Here is a 20192-nt window from a genome sequence, read left to right on the forward strand (position 1 = left end):
AGGGCACTCGTAGTCTACGACAGGGGAACACACACACACACACACAGCTTCCTCCTCCTCATAGTGACTCTTGGGGAGCAGATAGACAGTCTACGACAGGGAACACACACACACACACACAGCTGCCTCCTCCTCATAGTGACTCTTGGGGAGCAGATAGACAGTCTACGACAGGGAACACACACACACACACACAGCTTCCTCCTCCTCATAGTGACTCTTGGGGAGCAGATAGACAGTCTACGACAGGGAACACACACACACACACACAGCTTCCTCCTCCTCATAGTGACTCTTGGGGAGCAGATAGACAGTATTGATAATGGTGGCTGCAGGTCCCATTGATTTTGTTTAGTGAGGAAAATAAAGACATTGGCTGTAGAGCTTCTACTTCCCTCTTCCATGCCCATAAAGATGTGTGTGTGTGTGTGTGTGTGTGTGTGTGTGTCCCAATCCTAAGCCCCTGGGGAATGTCTTAGTAGAGTGTGTAGTGTAGGATACAGCATATACAGAGATAACATCCCAGACACTGGGGAGACTGTCTATGAGTCCCAATGACGGGAAGAGTCTCTACAGTGGAACTTACTGTATGACTGATGTTACTGCCACTAAGCACTTATACAATCACAAGTTGCTGGGACTTTGGCTACATTAGCTGCAAAAAAACTTGCACACACACACAAACTGCACTAACAAACTGCACATGCTAAAACACACACACACACACACACACACACACACACACACACACACACACACACACACACACACACACAAACTGCACTAATCCATGCTAAAACACACACACACACACACACACACACACACACACACACACACACACACACTGCACTAATCCATGCTAAAACACACACACACACACACTTGCCCTTTTGAAGGAAAGACAAAAGCGATGTGTGTCTGATAAGAAGAGGCGCCACACCGGTGGCAGGCTAGAGACTGATAACCATCACTACCTTCCTCATCTCTCCTCTCTTCTCCTTCTACCTCCTCTCGTCTCTTCTCCTCTCCTCCTTCAGTCCTCCAGACAACAAGGAGAGAGGGAGGGGAAGGCTTCCTGGTTCAAACCAGGTAAGAATGTACTTTGTAGATGATTTTGGTTTTTGGTGAAAGGGAGTGAGATACCTCGTCAAAACATGCTTCAAGCGAAGATGCAGTGTTAATAAAACAAACAGGGCTAGGTTACTGTACCTTCTACATCCAAGGCCTTTACTATCACCGCGTCATAAAACCATAATAAACACACAGCAGAAATACCAGGACATCATACTAGTCACATTGATCCTAATGGTGGCTTCACAATGACATCAACATTTTTTAAATAGCACTAAATCCAATTGGGATTCTCACAAGATCAGTACAACGGCAATAACCCCTAGAGAACAAAACTGTACGTGCCAGCTTTCATCTCAACATGATTGGATTAAACCCTAACATCATAACAGAATGAAGAAAGGCCAAACGTAAAAAGAGACCATCTTTAAAGCAGATCAATCTAATCTAATACACAGATCAGGCCAATCCCAATGCAGGGTTATGATTATGTCATCACTAGGACTATCCCCAGCTTGGATACTGTGAAAAGTCACAGTAGATTATCATGTAGGTCATTATGTGGTTTAACGTGGTTCTGTGTGTTTGAAGAGGAAAACAAAGGCTGGGGTGTACGCTAGGCCACAGTCATAATGTTACAATCATTATCAATAAAATACAGTTGACACAGGTCACGGGTCTTGCATTTACGGGGGGGGGTGTGTGTGTGTGTGTGTGTGGTGTGTGTGTGTGTGTGTGTGTGTGTGTGTACAGACATCCTTCTGTACTGAACAAGGTGAAGACACCTGTACACAGTCTCATTCCACATATATACATATATCAAGACAGACAGATAGAATAGTATATAGTAGCATGGTTCCTACCCGATCCTATATCAATGACCGTCCCCTGTCCCCTCCGTTCAGCCACCAGCCGAGAGGAACCAGGCATGCTGACCGGCTCAGAACGCACGGGCTGGATCCTACACACACACAAATGTACAGTTACTTATGTATGTGTTTATTTAACTGCTGTTATGCTACATTTAATAATATATCATAGAATAATTGCGATAAAATCTTATTTTTGCAAGACAAGACCTGTTCAAAATAGCAGAAGTCACATACAACTATGGCAGCATGATTGTCCACCTACCTGAGACTGTGTAGGTCCAGGTCATCAGTGTGGAAGTCTAACAGAGGCTGTTGAATGTCGCTGGGGCCCTGGGACTGCAGCACGGAGGAAGAGGAGGAGATGACCGTAGTCTGACCAGATGGGTGAATGGTCTTAAACTGGAACTGAGGACCCATCCACAGCCGACGGTGAGGCCCTGTGTGGGTGACTATCTCCACCTGGTAGGGGCCAGACAATAACGTTAGCATTAGCATGCTAGCAACATAAAACCACTGGAATAGTGTAGTTTACCTTTGTCTTATTTCACTTAAGTTAAACTAAAATACTGCTACTGTGTTTGTGTACAAACTGCTGAAAACCAGTTTCCTATTTGGGATAAATAAAATAACTACTACAGCGTCACTGTCCACATCCGTTCTAGATGTAAACCGGTCAGACTAAAGCCTGTTGTCCACATCCGTTCTAGATGTAAACCGGTCAGACTAAAGCCTGTTGTCCACATCCGTTCTAGATGTAAACCGGTCAGATTAAAGCCTGTTGTCCACATCCGTTCTAGATGTAAACCGGTCAGACTAAAGCCTGTTGTCCACATCCGTTCTAGATGTAAACCGGTCAGACTAAAGCCTGTTGTCCACATCCGTTCTAGATGTAAACCGGTCAGACTAAAGCCTGTTGTCCACATCCGTTCTAGATGTAAACCGGTCAGACTAAAGCCTGTTGTCCACATCCGTTCTAGATGTAAACCGGTCAGACTAAAGCCTGTTGTCCACATCCGTTCTAGATGTAAACTGGTCAGATTAAAGCCTGTTGTCCACATCCGTTCTAGATGTAAATTGGTCAGACTAAAGACTGTTGTCCACATCCGTTCTAGATGTAAACCGGTCAGACTAAAGCCTGTTGTCCACATCCGTTCTAGATGTAAACCTGTCAGACTAAAGCCTGTTGTCCACATCCGTTCTAGATGTAAACCGGTCAGACTAAAGCCTGTTGTCCACATCCGTTCTAGATGTAAACCGGTCAGACTAAAGCCTGTTGTCCACATCCGTTCTAGATGTAAACCGGTCAGACTAAAGCCTGTTGTCCACATCCGTTCTAGATGTAAACTGGTCAGATTAAAGCCTGTTGTCCACATCCGTTCTAGATGTAAACCGGTCAGACTAAAGCCTGTTGTCCACAGAGCCAAGACGCTGTAGTCACAATGAGCTGGCGGGTGTGTGCGTTAGGGGAAGAGGAAATGAGGGAGACAGATTTCCGTGGCAACGGGAATAGAGGACGAGCGTCAGAGCCACATTAGCGTCATCATTTCTGAGAAATGCCACCGTGGCCGTTAAGGCTCAGGAACAGCTGTCCGCAGTGTCTTCCCCCTGAGAGATGGCATGGTGGGCCTTAACATGACAGAGTGGCAGACTCCAGAGATGTTTGTCAGTAATGTTACACTAGATGGATGCGGGAGATGAGTAGAGGACACAACAATTGTAACTAGCTTTCACCTTCTCTTTTTACTCCCAATTTCTTATTCCCTCTCCCCCTCTGACTCTCCCCCACTCCTCCTCTTCCCCATTCCCTCTCGCCCTCTGCCCTCTCCCCCTATTCCCTCTCCCTCATTCTCTCTCCCTTCTGCCCCATTCCCTCTCACCCTCTCCTCTCCCCCATCCCCCCACCCCCTCTCCCTCATTCCCTCTCTCATGTCTATTTGGCAGTGAAAGAGCCAAGACAGGGGTGACAGCTTAGGGTCTCGTAATACGTCCGTGGTGTGTGTGTGACACGTGGCCTGGCACAGCTGTGTAAATTAGGCCACAGAGAGGGGGAGGGAGGAGGATTTCAGTGTGTGTGTACTCGCCAGTTAACACCATCAGTGTCGCCCAGCCCCAGAGATAAACAGATGCTATGGTTCTCATCAGTGTCGGGGCGCAGGGCCAGATGCTGCCCTCTCCCCTCCTCTGCCCTCCTGTCTATCTGTCTGTCATGCCCAGCTCTCCTTGTCTCTGCCCTCCTGTCTATCTGTCTGTCATGCCCAGCTCTCCTTGTCTCTGCCCTCCTGTCTATCTGTCTGTCATGCCCAGCTCTCCTTGTCTCTGCCCTCCTGTCTATCTGTCTGTCATGTCCAGCTCCCCTTGTCTCTGCCCTCCTGTCTATCTGTCTGTCATGTCCAGCTCTCCTTGTCTCTGCCCTCCTGTCTATCTGTCTGTCATGCCCAGCTCTCCTTGTCTCTGCCCTCCTGTCTATCTGTCTGTCATGCCCAGCTCTCCTTGTCTCTGCCCTCCTGTCTATCTGTCTGTCATGCCCAGCTCTCCTTGTCTCTGCCCTCCTGTCTATCTGTCTGTCATGCCCAGCTCTCCTTGTCTCTGCCCTCCTGTCTATCTGTCTGTCATGTCCAGCTCTCCTTGTCTCTGCCCTCCTGTCTATCTGTCTGTCATGTCCAGCTCTCCTTGTCTCTGCCCTCCTGTCTATCTGTCTGTCATGTCCAGCTCCCCTTGTCTCTGCCCTCCTGTCTATCTGTCTGTCATGTCCAGCTCTCCTTGTCTCTGCCCTCCTGTCGGTCTGTCACACCCTGTCCTGACACATACTGTGCCTGACAATACGAGTTATCACAGAGTTGTGTAGAGCTCACAGAACCACCAAAGGACTGTTGATATAACAGCTCAGGGACATCTGATATGAAGTCATTGTATAGCACAGGAGGTGGAGGAGGGAGAGAATTATAGTCCAGTCTCCAGAGGCTTGGTAGCTACTGCATTAACCCAATAGAATGTGTCAAGACCGTCAGAGCCAGACCTGATGACTTGATGGAGGGGAATTGAAACCAGGAGGATAAGGGGGAATCTGTGGGGTTGATTCAGGCATTGTTGGCATCTGATGGACCTGAGAGCCACTTACACTATTACGCACAAACGGTGTCCCAAATGGCCCCCTATTCCCTAAATAGTGCACTACTTCTGACCAGACCTCTATGGGCCCTGGTCAAAAGTAATGCACTATAAAGGGAATATGGGGCCATTTGGGACACAAGTAATGTCTCCTAAGTCGCACTACATACAGCGCCCAGACGGACGGCACACACCAAAGGTCTCAATGTGGAGTTGCATTAGAAACCTGCAGACCCATCTGATTCTGAACACTGCTGATAATCTAATGAAGGGATCTGATTTAATGACATTCACAAGACAGCGCTGCTCTAACTCAATCTAGCCATTATCATCATACTATACATGTTTCACTATTTATCCTCCAGACTATTGTACAGAACACAACTGACAGCATGACCTTAGAGGGCTTGTCTCTAGAATGGATCAAGACCAGTGTTCTGTCTTCCAGTGCCATTTCAGATTTGAATTTGAAAGGCGACGAGGTAAGTGTGTTGGGATAAACTGGAGGACAAGTGAGATGCCATGTTGAGGAGCCTCATCCAATGATTTACAGGAGCTATTAAGTGTCAGAATTAATGTCGTTGAAAATACACCGCGCTGTTTCCTGAGGATAGCGCTGCCACAGCCTCCAAGTCTTGTGATAACTTTGTTGAGTGCAATAAGTCAGAACCTTGGTTTAACAAGTTTGTCTGACAGACAACACCATAACACCGTGTCCCCCATAACGCCGTGTCCCCCATCACTGCTTGGCAGTTTGAAGCTGTACCTTACCAAAACAGCACAACTCCCCCTAGTGGCCTGGCTGCCAACTTCCATTTACAAAGACTTCACCTGGCTAATAATAGCACAGAGCAAGCGTAAATCCAGCCAAGCGTCAGTAGTTTTGGTGCAGGAGATGGTAGATAGACGGTAGTTGGCTTGGCTCCCGGCAACACTATCAGTAGCTACTAACCACAAGGAAACCACAGACTAAGTGGGATACATTTACCCCAATCCATTATATATGGCCAGAAATGATTGATGGCGGAAATGTGATGGTTACCTGCAGAGATCAGGCTTCAGACATGAGGAAGTGAAGGGTTAACCAAGCCGAAGAGAGTGGGGTCATATCACCATACAACTTATCTCTCTGTAACGCTACATATCCCAACCACATATCCCTCCAAACCACATCTCACGGCAGTACTCAGTGCCAAAAAGGCCACTATTTGGTATTAGATTAAAATGTAATCTTATTTCAATAGTGGCATCATGCACTGCTGGACAAAGACAAGGAGTCCAACAGTCAAGAGCCACTTAGTCCAAAATCCACCTATTAGCTCCTGGGTCGTTTCAACAATTGAGTGCCCTTTCAGTAGTGTAACTTGGCGAAAAGAAAACACATTTTATTTAAACAAAATTGTAATATTCTGTCATGAAGACCAACTTGTGCCTATTAAGTGCCAAATAAAGTAACAGGGTTGACCGTAACAAGGTTGAAGATTTGATCTTAAATCAGCCATAAATCCCTTGGTGACAGGGGGAATGGAAGCTTTTCTAACCTGTCTATATGTGGGTAACAGGTTGAACATGTTCGACACACTCAGATTTCCACCAAAAAACAACAGAAAATTGCCCAAAATAGTAAAACCAGCTCACCTGCTTTTACACTATGATTTGACTATTATTAGCTGTTCAATGTTTCTTTTGAAAAAAATATTAAAAAAGGAATATTTGCACCATATTAAAAACGAGAGTTCAGTTCACATATCGTTTTATACCTTAAAATGAATCACTAATCACATTAAATAAATAATAATCTTAAGAAATTACTTTGTCAAAGCAACAAAATAACTAGGGCTTTACAACGGTTGGGGTTTAAGTGGGTTAAAATCTTCCTAGAAGTCTCAGGATGTGAAAATGCTGAATTTTAACACTTTAGTAATTCTTCATTTTCCAAGTGGTCTACAATATGTTAAAGGCCACTTCATTTAATTTAGTATGACAGGCTTTTAAAATTGAATATTTGTGCACAATTTCCACTTAAAATATCAAAGGGACGTAAAAGGCTCCCCCTACCAGCTATTGCTAAGGAGAAGTCCTTTAGGAGAGAAAAGAAAGAGTATGCTGGGCAATAGGCTCTTGAAGGGGTGACTGTCCCTCTCTAGCCACCATAGGACATGTGAAGTGCAGATGATGCAAATGCTTTGATATTTCTATATATTGGAAGGATTCCTCAATCCATTCCTGGTGGACTAATAAACCTGCTCTACCAGTAACTAAGCATCAGCCCTTTAGATTACCTGAATCAGGCGTGTTAGTGCTGGTGTGTTTCATGATGTTGACTCAATTATCACTCAAAAAGGTGCCAGCTGGGCAGTGTTAGTCTCACCTGTGAGAGCCACTCCTCATCCTCCTGTCCACTGTGGTCCGACGTCAGGCTGTCGTAAGACTCGTGGCGTGTGATAGGGCCAGGGCTTCCAGGAGGCACCACTGTGGACACAGAGGGAGATAGTGTTTGTTAGAGCGGGTGAGCGAGCGAGAGAGGGAGCGGGTGAGAGAGAGAGGGCGAGACAGACAGACAGACAGACAGACAGACAGACAGACAGACAGACAGACAGACAGACAGACAGACAGACAGACAGACAGACAGACAGACAGACAGAGAGCGTGAGTTTTTCCTGTTGTCTAGTGTCTCTGACACTCAGTTAAGTCGAGAGAGGGGGGAGGAAAGAGAGCAAAAGGGCATTTGGGCATATGTGTGCCTGAGTGTGTGAAGGAGCATGTGTAAGTGTGAGTGAGAGAGAACATGTGTGTGTGTGTGTACGTGCTTGTGTGTGTGTGAGTGAGCGTGCGTGCGTGTGTGTGAGGCCCGTCAGCGGCACAGAGAAAGAGGCATCTAGACAGATGGCGTAGTTGGAGGCTTGAATAAGCAGGCGTGGAGAATGAAGCTTAAAGTGTAAAATCAGTCTTTGCTCCTGCCACCTCAGGGCCTAGCGCCCCCCACCCCGTGTCAGTCTGTGGTGAATTTGTTTAATGTGGGAATGACTAATAAAGTTGTCAAGTTCTCATCTGGAGTGCACAAGGCGCTGCTGTCTCTTTTGCCCCCTCTCTCGCCTTTTCTCTCCCTCGCTCTCTCGCTTTTTCTCTGTCTCTCTCGTGCGTAGAGCAGGTGTTGGGAGGCTTCTTAAGGAGGTGTGCTTGTCGGTTTGACACCACACACAGCAGTGCTGTAACAAATACCTCGACTGACACTCTTCCACTGTGGAGAGGCTGCCCTGGTGTTCCTAAAAGCTTGTAACACACTGCTCTCCCCTGCTCTGGAGAGACGGGTGTGGTGAAGGTGTGTGTGGTTCCTAGCCAGATGCTTTGATACCTTAGGTTGCTCTCTAATGGCAGAAGAACAAAGTCTGCTTGTGTTACTTATTAAACAAAATCATTACTACCCTTCCTTCCTGTAGGAGCCTGTCCTGCTCCCACCCACTCTACTCTTGCTCTATGACCCCTTGGGGGCAATAGCTGTTCCCTAATTAATTATTGATGCTTTGGAGCCGTTGCTGGCTGGCTGGATCGGGTTACGGCGACAGGGGCGGGGGGTTCCATTGGCCTCAGAGAGCCGGACAGGCTCCTGAGTGGGGAGGCAGTGGTCATCCCCAAGGGTCACGCACAGTCAGACCTCTGTGTGTGTGTGTACGTGTGTGTGCAAAAGCATGGTAGCAATTGAAAGGGAAGAGTTTGGTAATTATGGGAACATATATTATACCAACGTTGAGGACAACAGTTCACCTGACACAAGAATCTAAACATTATACTGTTGACTTGATAACAAAATACTCTGGATACCTTGAGTAACATAAGAATATTCCTTGTAAATGTGGGGTAGGTGCAACATAAGAGGAACAAATCACAGGGGTTTGAGAGAGACGACTAACTGGTGTCTCCAAGTTGCCAACCACCTCTCCAAAGAGTGCACAGTTCCTTAATAATTCCATTGCACTTTTATGACTCAAAGAAGAGTCTTCAACTATAAGGTGCTTTTTTTAAGCTCTCCTAGTTGTGCCGTTGACTTACTAGAACAAAAACCCTGCATCCCCACCATTACTGTGTCACAATTACTGTTGTTCCTTATGCAAACCCAAAAGAGCACATTATAAATAGAAATCTGGGTCAGGTGGGCATCATTTGAAAGCTTGTTCTGTTGCCAACATGACTAGCTATGTTATAAAATAGGATCTTACAGTGTCAGGCTTTCACAAGGCAATTCAGATGGTAATTTTGGTGAGGATTGAAAGGAGTCATTCAGATGTGTGTTCAGCTGCAAATTCTCTTCACAATAAACAAACACAGGATCATTCTGTTCAGAACAACTCAGGGTGTGACGACATGTCATCTTGTAACTGTACATTAAACACAGTGATCATAAACGTTGACACTGTATATGACATGAGTTTAATGATATGCAAAAGAGTGCCCAAATCTCCCTATAATCATCGGGGGGGGGGGGGGGGGGGGGGGAAATGGGGTTAGCAAACAGAGCTCTACTCTACCATCAATAGGAAAGTGCCATAACATGTACGAAAATGTTTCAGTCTAGTGACAACATAATGTGAAAACAGTGTACTAATTAATCATCACAAGGCAGCATATTTGCTTTAGTGATGGTTGATAGCAAAGATTACCATCTGAAATGACTATTATAACCATTCCTATCAAGTAGAAAAATTGCTAATTGGTGGTGTTTACCAGGCAAATCTGATTGGTGTTGTTCTTTGAAAAATCCCCTGTTCTGGTAAAACACACTAAAAAACAAAAGTGATTTTAAACCTTTCCTAAACGATCTTAAAGAGCCTGTGTCTCTGTGGCTCTGAGAGGATGTGGTCTAGTTCTGCTGACCAGAGGAGAGACTCAGTGAGTGGTCTGGTCAAGGCCAGTAACAGTAGGTAGTGCAGGGGTGCGTCCAATATAGCACCCTAGTACCTATATAGTTCACTGGTCAAAAGTAGTGCACTATATCCGGAATAGTGTGAAATTTCAGACAGAGTGAGTTGTCTGGCGGATGCCAGTAGCAGTAACAGCAGGTATAGTGAGCAGACCCAGAACAAAGCAAGGCCAGGTATTGATCCGGGCTGACTGCTGACCTCAGGGCAGGGGCTGATCTCTGGGGAGAAATACGACTAATGATCTGATCTGTTCAGTGGTGGTCAGCCGCATTGTCTAGTTGTCTGGCCTGTCCCTTCCGTTCTACCTCTAACCTCTCTCTCTGTCTCTCACGTGCTCATTTGGGCAGCTCCTTTTGACAATTAGGCAGGCCAGTTGGGATAATGTCACGATCTGACAAGGCTTGCTTGTCCATGGCTGATCCTTTCCCACTGTCTCTTTACCAAACTGCCCAGCGGTGAAGATCCGCTCCTGCCGGCCTTGGAAGTCTCTCACTCAGCCAATTAGCGGTTATTGACGAGGCCGTGGCACTTCGTCATGGTGGAAGGCCCAGGAGACAGCCCGTCGCCAGTTACTACATTATGAAAGGAAGCTAGGGGCTAGACTTTATATTCGTATTGTTATCTTTTAATATTTATTGTTGTTGCATTGTCTAGAAGGAACTTGCAAGTAAGCATTTCGTTGGATGGTGTATACCATGTGTATCCTGTATATACCACGAATAAAACTTGAAACTAGGGGGAGGCCAGGGCCTAAAAGCACCAGCGCAGCCACCACTGAGGTGCCTAGCCTACTCAGAGAGCTCAGAGGAGCCAGCCAGAAGAGCAGGGAGGTAAATTATTCACGCCATGTTTGCCTCGGCGAAGTCTTGCGGCCGGGGAAGAGGTGTCTGAACACACACGACAGACAGCTATGTAAATACAGCCCCCTCGCTTCAAAATACGTCAAGACCAGAGGGGGGAAAATATGCCCTGAATTTCAGGAATGAATGCTGCAAATAAGGATGGAAAAAAGCCTCACATTCATCAATCGTGTGGTGGTGTTATTCTAAGGGATCCAACCGCAGGATTAAATCTACTCTGACACCTCAGGGCAACACAAATTGGCCCTATTCATTCATTCATTCATTTAAGGCCTTTTAGAATGAAAAGGGTCTCTGTTTCTCCTAACTGGCTGATTGAGCCATCCACACCACAGTGAGGATTCCCTGAGCCATCAAAGCTGGACTGAGACAGCATTTATGAGGCCAGCTCTTCTTCCTTATCGCCTCTTCATATCTCTCTGTCTCTGTGTCCCTGTCTGTGTGTGTGTGTGTGTGTGTGTGTGTGTGTGTGTGTGTGTGTGTGTGTTCGTGTGTGTGTGTGTGTGTGTGTGTGTGTGTGTGTGTGTGTGTGTGTGTGTGTGTGTGTGTTCGTGTGCGTGTCTGTGTGTGTGTGTGTGTTCGTGTGCGTGTCTGTGTGTGTGTGTCTGTCTGTGTGTGTGTGTGTGTGTGTGTGTCTGTGTGTGTGTGTGTGTGTGCACTTCTCTCTCGGTCTCTTATCATCCCCAGCAGTGTGGTGGGGCTGCTGTTTACCCGGCTGTGGCCCAGAGCAGTGCCAGTGGGCTGGGCAGATGGACAGGTGGAGATAGTGACCATGAAGTGGCGCCACCGCTGCTTTTATCACCAGCCTGCGAGGCTCCTCTCCGGCTAGGCTGGCATGAGCTCCATCCCTCCCTCCACAGCAACATGCATTTTTAATCACACCGGTCATCCAATATAGAGAGAGCAGCTGCTGTCAATCACACAACATGTAAACCCTCTAACCCCATGCTCTAGAAGGTTGTGGAACCCAGCTAAGTCCCTGAATACACAGACTCATTTGCAGATCTAAAAGGAGCCCGTGATTAATCATACCCCTCTCTGTCTTTATCTTTGCGACTTTTCTTTCATCAATCTCCATTTCTCTCCCTCCATCTTTGTCTCGGTCTCCTTCGCTTTCTTCCTAACCCTTTCTCTTTTCCTCCCGTCACTATGTCCTTCTGGTTGTTGATGTTTGGGGTAGTATCTACTATGTAAACTAGACCCTGATAGTGTAGTTTGTATCGGAGCAGGGAGGAGAGTAGCAGCTTCTCCCTTCATAAGCCCTGATCTTTATACACCACTGGAGAAGGCCCACAGAGCCAACAATGTGTGTGTGTGTGTGTGTGTGTGTGTGTGTGTGTGTGTGTGTGTGTGTGTGTGTGTGTGTGTGTGTGTGGCTGTGTGTGGCTGTAGTGTAGCATAGCATAATGCATCCCGGGGTCAGATCGCCCGCCCTGGATCACTGCCTCTCTGCCCAGTCAATCTCTGGCGGGCTGAGTGGAGGCACCGTGTTGTGAAACAGAACTTTCAGTCGATGCTCGGGTGCAAAGTGGAGGAGTGAAAGGTGGCACTCCGTGAGCCGTAGCAGCATGCAGGAAACGCCCGGGGGCAGAGCAGAACGGAGCGATGGGTAGAAGAAGTACAAGACGACAAATTATGTGCATATTGTATTGACCTGGGTGTGTGAGTGCATCAGGGTTGGTGCTGCTCGGCTGGCAGGAGGAAGGGGGGCGAGGGAGGGACAGACGAGGTGGGGCAGGCGGAGATATTTTGGCCATCACTAATTGGAGCTAAATGTGAGAGAGCACTGAGACTAAATCATTATGCCTTCTCGTAGGACAGAGTCACACTAAACCCAGCGCCGATGCCCGCTGCCCGACCCGTCACACCAACTTGACTTCATCGCTCTGACACTAGAAAGGACTATTGGAACTAATTTGAGAAAATATCCTACCCGCTCAGCCCTGAGCACTGGGAGAACATCTACCTCCCAAATGGCACACCATTCCTTATAGTGCACTACTGTTGACCATAGGGCCCTGGTCAAAAGTAATGCACTAAGTAGGGAATAGGGTGCCATTTGGGAAGCAACCAATTTAGCGTAGAATAGAGCAGACAGAAGAACAGGCACACGGGAGGAGAAGGGGATTTGCCCCAACGGCACTTCAGGAGCTAATTACTGATTTATGTTTATGATTATGCAGCTAATGCAACAACGCACACTATAACTGAGGATAAATGAAATGTGTGGCCATCCGTGTGCACTCTGCCCCCCAGAGTTGTCGTCCTCTTCCTTCTGCCATCGCCAGCCTCCACACACTTCACATGTCAACCTAAAGTGCTTGGTGCTCTTTGTACTTGTTATTGAGTTAGAAGGAGTTTGGAGGCTGGCTAATTGGCTTCATTTGAATGAGTTGAGTGGAGTTGGTTGAGCTGTTAGCATTGTCTACCTCCTCTGAACAAGTCAACATGACAAAGAGACATACAGTGACAAAGGCTTGATTCAAAGTGCCGTACAGACGGAACAGAACGGATGAAAAGCTGACAGTTCGTGTGATAAGGGATCTGAGACCAGAACACTACTCAGATGGAGTGATGGAAAGATGTCGGATCTCCACTGAGGGTTTTAAGAGGGAACAGTAATGGAGGAGGACTGAAAGGGTCCTACTCCTCAGCATGTCACCAATAAGAGGGTGAAGACTGTCTCCCATAGAGAACAAACAGTAGGAATTAGTAGGCTACAGCTCTGGCACAGGTCTAATGGAGCTTGGTACACACACACACATACAAAGAGTACTTATATACACATACAGAGAAGAGTACACACACAGTGTATAATACTTACATCCAGCCAGGAGGTATTGGTAATATTGCACCAGGTCAGAGGCCAGCACCAGAGGGTGGTTGGAGAGAAAGGGAGGCTGCAGCTCATTCCACAGTGGAGTCCTGTAACAACCAAACAACATAGGAGAGAAACACACAACTCAATTACAAAGAAGAACATCTCAGGATGTGTCCCAAATGGCACACTCTTCCCAATGTAGTGCACTACTTTTACCCATTTAGAACCCTTTTGGTGATCCACCATTATAAAATAGAGCTCTGGTCAAACAAAGGCTGCAGATTGAGGGCCAGATGTATAGAGCAGTGCCCCTGCTGGGTGTAAATAGACTGTGGTCCCTGGAGCCTGGCAGTACAGAGGCAGATATAACATATGAAGGTGTGTATACTATAGTAGTTACATACAGTACTGTAGTGTACAACATGAACATCACATGTGTTTTGTCCTACATAGCTGTAGTCTGATCACAGAGAACTGGGCCACAGCAGCAGAACTTTATATCTGGTTCCAGCTGCTCATTTGACATGGATGAATGGAATTCTGCAGCACAATATGTTTTCACTGTATCCAATATTCTTTTATAACTAGGTTATACATACAATATGTTAGAAAATATATGACTCCTGTAATAAAAAGCAGTTTACTATGATAATGTCACACACACTACTGTATAACTGTACAATATATTACTGTATGTATATCTTCATAACATGAACCAGAGTTTAACAGAGCGGGGAAAACTGTGTGTGCGTGCGCATCTGTATGTGTTTCAATGGAGGCTCCTCAGAAGAGGAAGGGGAGGACCATCCTACTCAGTGAATTTCATAAAGAGATACATTTTAAAACAGAAAAAGTTATCCTTTTTAGATAAAACTATACTAAAACATATTCACGTCACCAAATAATTGGTTAAAACACACTGTTTTGCAATGAAGGTCTACAGTAGCCTAAACTCTGTAGTGTAGCACCATGGTGTAGCCGGAGGACAGCTAGCTTCCATCCTCTTCTGGGTACACTGACTTCAATACAAAACCTAGGAGGCTCACCTCCTTCCATAGACTTACACAGGCTAGGTTGTAGCAACCTCATGAAGGGTATAGGAAAATTAGAGTATCATGTAGCAGCCTAAACCTATTGATGTTACATTGAACTGGATGAATGGAATATGAATGGCAGTCATTCAATATGATGTAATAGAAATAAGGCCATGCTCATTAAAAAATTGTCCTCCCTAATCTTAAACTGCACTGACCACCACTGATGTGTGTGTGTGTGTGTGTGTGTGTGTGTGTGTGTGTGTGTGTGTGTGTGTGTGTGTGTGTGTGTGTGCCCGTGCGTCATGTGTTAGGAAGGGTCAGTTACCTGGCCAGGCTCCAGCAGGCCCGTGGACATGTGTTAGGAAGGGTCAGTTACCTGGCCAGGCTCCAGCAGGCCCGTGGACATGTGTTAGGAGGGTCAGTTACCTGGCCAGGCTCCAGCAGGCCCGTGGACATGTGTTAGGAAGGGTCAGTTACCTGGCCAGGCTCCAGCAGGCCCGTAGACATATGTTAGGAAGGGTCAGTTACCTGGCCAGGCTCCAGCAGGCCCGTGGACATGTGTTAGGAAGGGTCAGTTACCTGGCCAGGCTCCAGCAGGCCCGTGGACATGTGTTAGGAAGGGTCAGTTACCTGGCCAGGCTCCAGCAGGCCCGTGGACATGTGTTGAGCTCCAGGGGTGTGTCATCGCTGATCTTCTGGGCCGTGCTGATTGGCCGAGGCTCCAGGACGTGCTCCACCAGGGTGCCATAGCAACTGAGGATGTAGAGGGATTCCACCACTGCCCGGCTGGACTGGTCTGAGTAACAGGAGGTCAACAGGTCAACGTTACGGAGTAAGAGGAGCACGTTGTTGTGACTTAGCTAAGTGTTTTGTCTACTACGCCCAGCATCTCACTGAGTGGGTTCCTACTTCCCTGACCTTAATGTTGCATCTACACAGGGGGCTAAGAGGGGTTAACACCCAGAGCAAAGTTTCCAGGCAATTGGTATTTACGATTCTCCAACAAATTTTGAACTTTTAAATGACCAAATGAAAACAAAATGAAAGTGTTTTAGTGTGATGGTGATTTTGGGGGTAACAGCTAGGATACTAATGCACTAGTGGGATCTAATGATGAGCATAATGCTACTAAGCCTTTACAACCCCTCACCTTTCTCTCTCTTCATGTTGGGGTTGGTCATGTACCAGGAGCGTGAGGCAGCAAAGACAGCAGCCACACAGAACTCTCCTCCACTGGACTTACTGGGGGAGATCTGAGGGGGAGGCTTGGCTTTGCTGCAGGGGGGGAGAAAAAGAGAGAGAGAGAGGTTGAGTGGGTAGGAGAGAGAGAGAGAGAGGTTGAGTGGGTAGGAGAGAGAGATAGAGGTTGAGTGGGTAGGAGAGAGAGAGAGAGAGAGAGGTTGAGTGGGTAGGAGAGAGAGAGAGAGAGAGAGAGAGAGAGAGAGAGAGAGAGAGGAGAGAGAGAGAGGTTGAGTGGGTAGGAGAAGGAGAGAGAGAGGTTGAGTGGGTAGGAGAGAGAGAGAGGTTGAGTGGGTAGGAGAGAGAGAGAGAGGTTGAGTGGGTAGGAGAGAGAGAGAAGTTGAGTGGGTAGGAGAGAGAAAGAGGTTGAGTGGGTAGGAGAGAGAGAGAGAGGTTGAGTGGGTAGGAGAGAGAGAGAGAGAGGTTGAGTGGGTAGGAGAGAGAGAGAGAGAGGTTGAGTGGGTAGGAGAGAGAGAGAAAGGTTGAGTGGGTAGGAGAGAGAGAGAGAGGTTGAGTGGGTAGGAGAGAGAGAGAGAGAGAGGTTGAGTGGGTAGGAGAAGGAGAGAGAGAGAGGTTGAGTGGGTAGGAGAGAGAGAGAGGTTGAGTGGGTAGGAGAGAGAGAGAGAGGTTGAGTGGGTAGGAGAGAGAGAGAGAGGTTGAGTGGGTAGGAGAGAGAGAGAGAGGTTGAGTGGGTAGGAGATAGAGAGAGAGGTTGAGTGGGTATGAGAGAGAGATAGGTTGAGTGGGTAGGAGAAAGAGAGAGGTTGAGTGGGTAGGAGAGAGAGAGATAGGTTGAGTGGGTAGGAGAGAGAGAGAGGTTGAGTGGGTAGGAGAAGGAGAGAGAGAGAGGTTGAGTGGGTAGGAGAGAGAGAGAGAGGGGTTGAGTGGGTAGGAGAGAGAGAGAGAGGTTGAGTGGGTAGGAGAGAAAGAGAGAGAGAGAGAGAGAGGGGTTGAGTGGGTAGGAGAGAGAGAGAGAGGTTGAGTGGGTAGGAGAGAGAGAGAGGATTGAGTGGGTAGGAGAGAGAGAGAGAGAGGTTGAGTGTGTAGGAGAGAGGAGAGAGAGAGGTTGAGTGGGTAGGAGAGAGAGAGAGAGAGAGAGGGGTTGAGTGGGTAGGAGAGAGAAAGAGAGGTTGAGTGGGTAGGAGAGAGAGAGAGGTTGAGTGGGTAGGAGCAGTTGAGATTGAGTGGGTAGGAGAGAGAGAGAGAGAGGTTGAGTGGGTAGGAAGGAGAGAGAGAGGTTGAGTGGGTAGGAGAGAGAGAGAGGTTGAGTGGGTATGAGAGAGAGATAGGTTGAGTGGGTAGGAGAAAGAGAGAGGTTGAGTGGGTAGGAGAGAGAGAGATAGGTTGAGTGGGTAGGAGAGAGAGAGAGAGAGAGAGGTTGAGTGGGTAGGAGAGAGAGAGAGAGAGAGGTTGAGTGGGTAGGAGAGAGAGAGAGAGGTTGAGTGAGTAGGAGAGAGAGAGAGGTTGAGTGGGTAGGAGAGAGAGAGAGAGGTTGAGTGGGTAGGAGAGAGAGAGAGAGAGAGAGAGAGAGAGAGAGGTTTAGTGGGTAGGAGAGAGAGAGAGAGAGGTTGAGTGGGTAGGAGAGAGAGAGAGAGAGGTTGAGTGGGTAGGAGAGAGAGAGAGAGAGGTTGAGTGGGTAGGAGAGAGAGAGAGAGGTTGAGTGGGTAGGAGAGAGAGAGAGAGGTTGAGTGGGTAGGAGAGAGAGAGAGAGAGAGGTTGAGTGGGTAGGAGAGAGAGAGAGGTTGAGTGGGTAAGAGAGAGAGGGGTTGAGTGGGTAGGAGAGAGAGAGAAGTTGAGTGGGTAGGGGAGAGAGAGAGAGAGAGAGAGAGGTTGAGTGGGTAGGAGAGAGAGAGAGAACACAGACACAGGGTACTCCTCTTAGAGAAGATAAAGGCTGGTGGTTTGAGTTGTTAGATGAACTAAAACTGTAGTTAAAGAAAGAATGAGGAGAGAGAATTGTTGCCAAATGTTGTAGAGAGAATGATGCCCAATCTGGTTTGAGATATTAAAGTTCAAACACTGCCACATCTGTGAACAAAAAACAAGCCAAGCTTTTAACACAATTACACTTCAGGCAATTTAGCAAAATAAAGAGATGAGGGCGACTTAAAATTAAGTACATTGGTAGCAAATGTATTTTTTTTATTCATATTTGCTCTGAATTGTCTCCAATTTCACTGTGCTTGTGTCTGAACAAATTATTTATGTATTGGTCTCTACTATTCAGCAAATTAAAAACAGGCAGAAAAATGACTCCAACATCATTAGACATAATACAGGATATTTCCTCCCTCATTCAATACAGGGCTCCTGCAGCCTGAATGGGATAGCGTGTGTGAGAGTGTGTATTCCCATGCCAGTAGATCAGGACTGCAGCTCTGTAGAGGATGTCCATGGTATTTTAAAGCCTGTGTTGCATGTGCTGCTAGTTGATTACATCCTTCCTTTTGTCATGAAGCACGCCATGTACACTCAAACCATTACAGGCTGGCCTGACCATGGACTGTACAGAGGACTGGGTGTGTGTGTGTGTATATGTGTGTCCACACACTAATACACACGTGCCACGCACACACCCAAACACACACACATGAATAGAAAAAGGTTTCAGCAAATACTTGAAGATGCCATAATGGTTATCACTTGCTTGAACATGTGCCTCGAATGCTGCTAGTCTTCCAGCTGCTTCCCCTAGTCTCACTTTGAGTTAGCCGTTTGAGAGAATTTATTGGGAGTTATTGGATTATTCAGACATGTCAGGACCGTTTGGATGAAAGAGAACACAGGGAAGGTTCAGTATGGTGATAGGGCTGCATATGCTATTGATCAGAGAAGAGTAGCGGAGCGGCCTGGTATTATTGTCCAGCCCTATAACCAAGGTGGACAGTAAAACCCCCGGAGGAAGGAATGGAGGCTGAAGGGCCTGACACAGTCTGACACTAACAGTCTGACACGCTAACACAGTCTGACACTAACACAGTCTGACACTAACAGTCTGACACGCTAACACAGTCTGACACGCTAACACAGTCTGACACTAACACAGTCTGACACACTAACACAGTCTGACACGCTAACACAGTCTGACACTAACACAGTCTGACACGCTAACACAGTCTGACACGCTAACACAGTCTGACACTAACACAGTCTGACACGCTAACACAGTCTGACACGCTAACACAGTCTGACACGCTAACACAGTCTGACACGCTAACACAGTCTGACACGCTAACACAGTCTGACACGCTAACACAGTCTGACACTAACACAGTCTGACACTAACACAGTCTGACACGCTAACACAGTCTGACACGCTAACACAGTCTGACACGCTAACACAGTCTGACACGCTAACACAGTCTGACACGCTAACACAGTCTGACACTAACACAGTCTGACACGCTAACACAGTCGACACGCTAACACAGTCTGACACGCTAACACAGTCTGACACGCTAACACAGTCTGACACGCTAACACAGTCTGACACGCTATCACAGTCTGACACGCTAACAAAGTCTGACACGCTAACACAGTCTGACACTAACAGTCTGACACGCTAACACAGTCTGACACTAACACAGTCTGACACGCTAACACAGTCGACACGCTAACACAGTCTGACACGCTAACACAGTCTGACACGCTAACACAGTCTGACACGCTAACAAAGTCTGACACGCTAACACAGTCTGACACGCTATCACAGTCTGACACGCTATCACAGTCTGACACGCTATCACAGTCTGACACGCTAACACAGTCTGACACACTAACACAGTCTGACACACTAACACAGTCTGACACGCTAACACAGTCGACACGCTAACACAGTCTGACACTAACCCGTCTGACACGCTAACACAGTCTGACACGCTAACACAGTCTGACACGCTAACACAGTCTGACACGCTAACACAGTCTGACACGCTAACACAGTCTGACACACTAACACAGTCTGACACACTAACACAGTCTGACACTAACACAGTCTGACACTAACACAGTCTGACACACTAACACAGCCCCACAGGAGAGGTTCACCTCTGATCTAACGATGAAGACCTCACGAACACATACACAAACTCACGCCAGCTCGCTTGAACACGCACTACCAACTGTACACACACACACACACACACACACACACACACAGTCCAACATTTTGGAACACGAAAATTCTATATAATTAAATTATGTAATATTCAACAATTCACTTCAAAATAACCAGAAAATATAATTTTCTATACTACAGTGAG

General features: G+C 47.0%; 1 protein-coding gene across 5 annotated transcripts in view; it reads right to left on the reverse strand.

Moving 5' to 3' along the window:
* Positions 1-20192, reverse strand: part of LOC106581027 (BCAS3 microtubule associated cell migration factor) — a 339535-nt gene that overhangs the window by 186596 nt on the left and 132747 nt on the right. For all 5 annotated transcript variants that reach the window (XM_014162693.3, XM_045703733.2, XM_045703732.2 and 2 more), the window contains 6 exons: positions 15842-15966; positions 15322-15487; positions 13658-13758; positions 7426-7526; positions 2209-2405; positions 1938-2035 (listed from right to left, as the gene is read on the reverse strand). In XM_014162693.3, coding sequence (XP_014018168.2) covers positions 1938-2035; positions 2209-2405; positions 7426-7526; positions 13658-13758; positions 15322-15487; positions 15842-15966 — 788 coding nt within the window. The remainder of the gene's footprint in view (positions 1-1937; positions 2036-2208; positions 2406-7425; positions 7527-13657; positions 13759-15321; positions 15488-15841; positions 15967-20192) is intronic.

The sequence above is a fragment of the Salmo salar genome, chromosome 20 (genome assembly GCF_965601325.2).
Source record: "Salmo salar chromosome 20, fSalSal1, whole genome shotgun sequence".
NCBI classification, from domain to species: domain Eukaryota; kingdom Metazoa; phylum Chordata; class Actinopteri; order Salmoniformes; family Salmonidae; genus Salmo; species Salmo salar.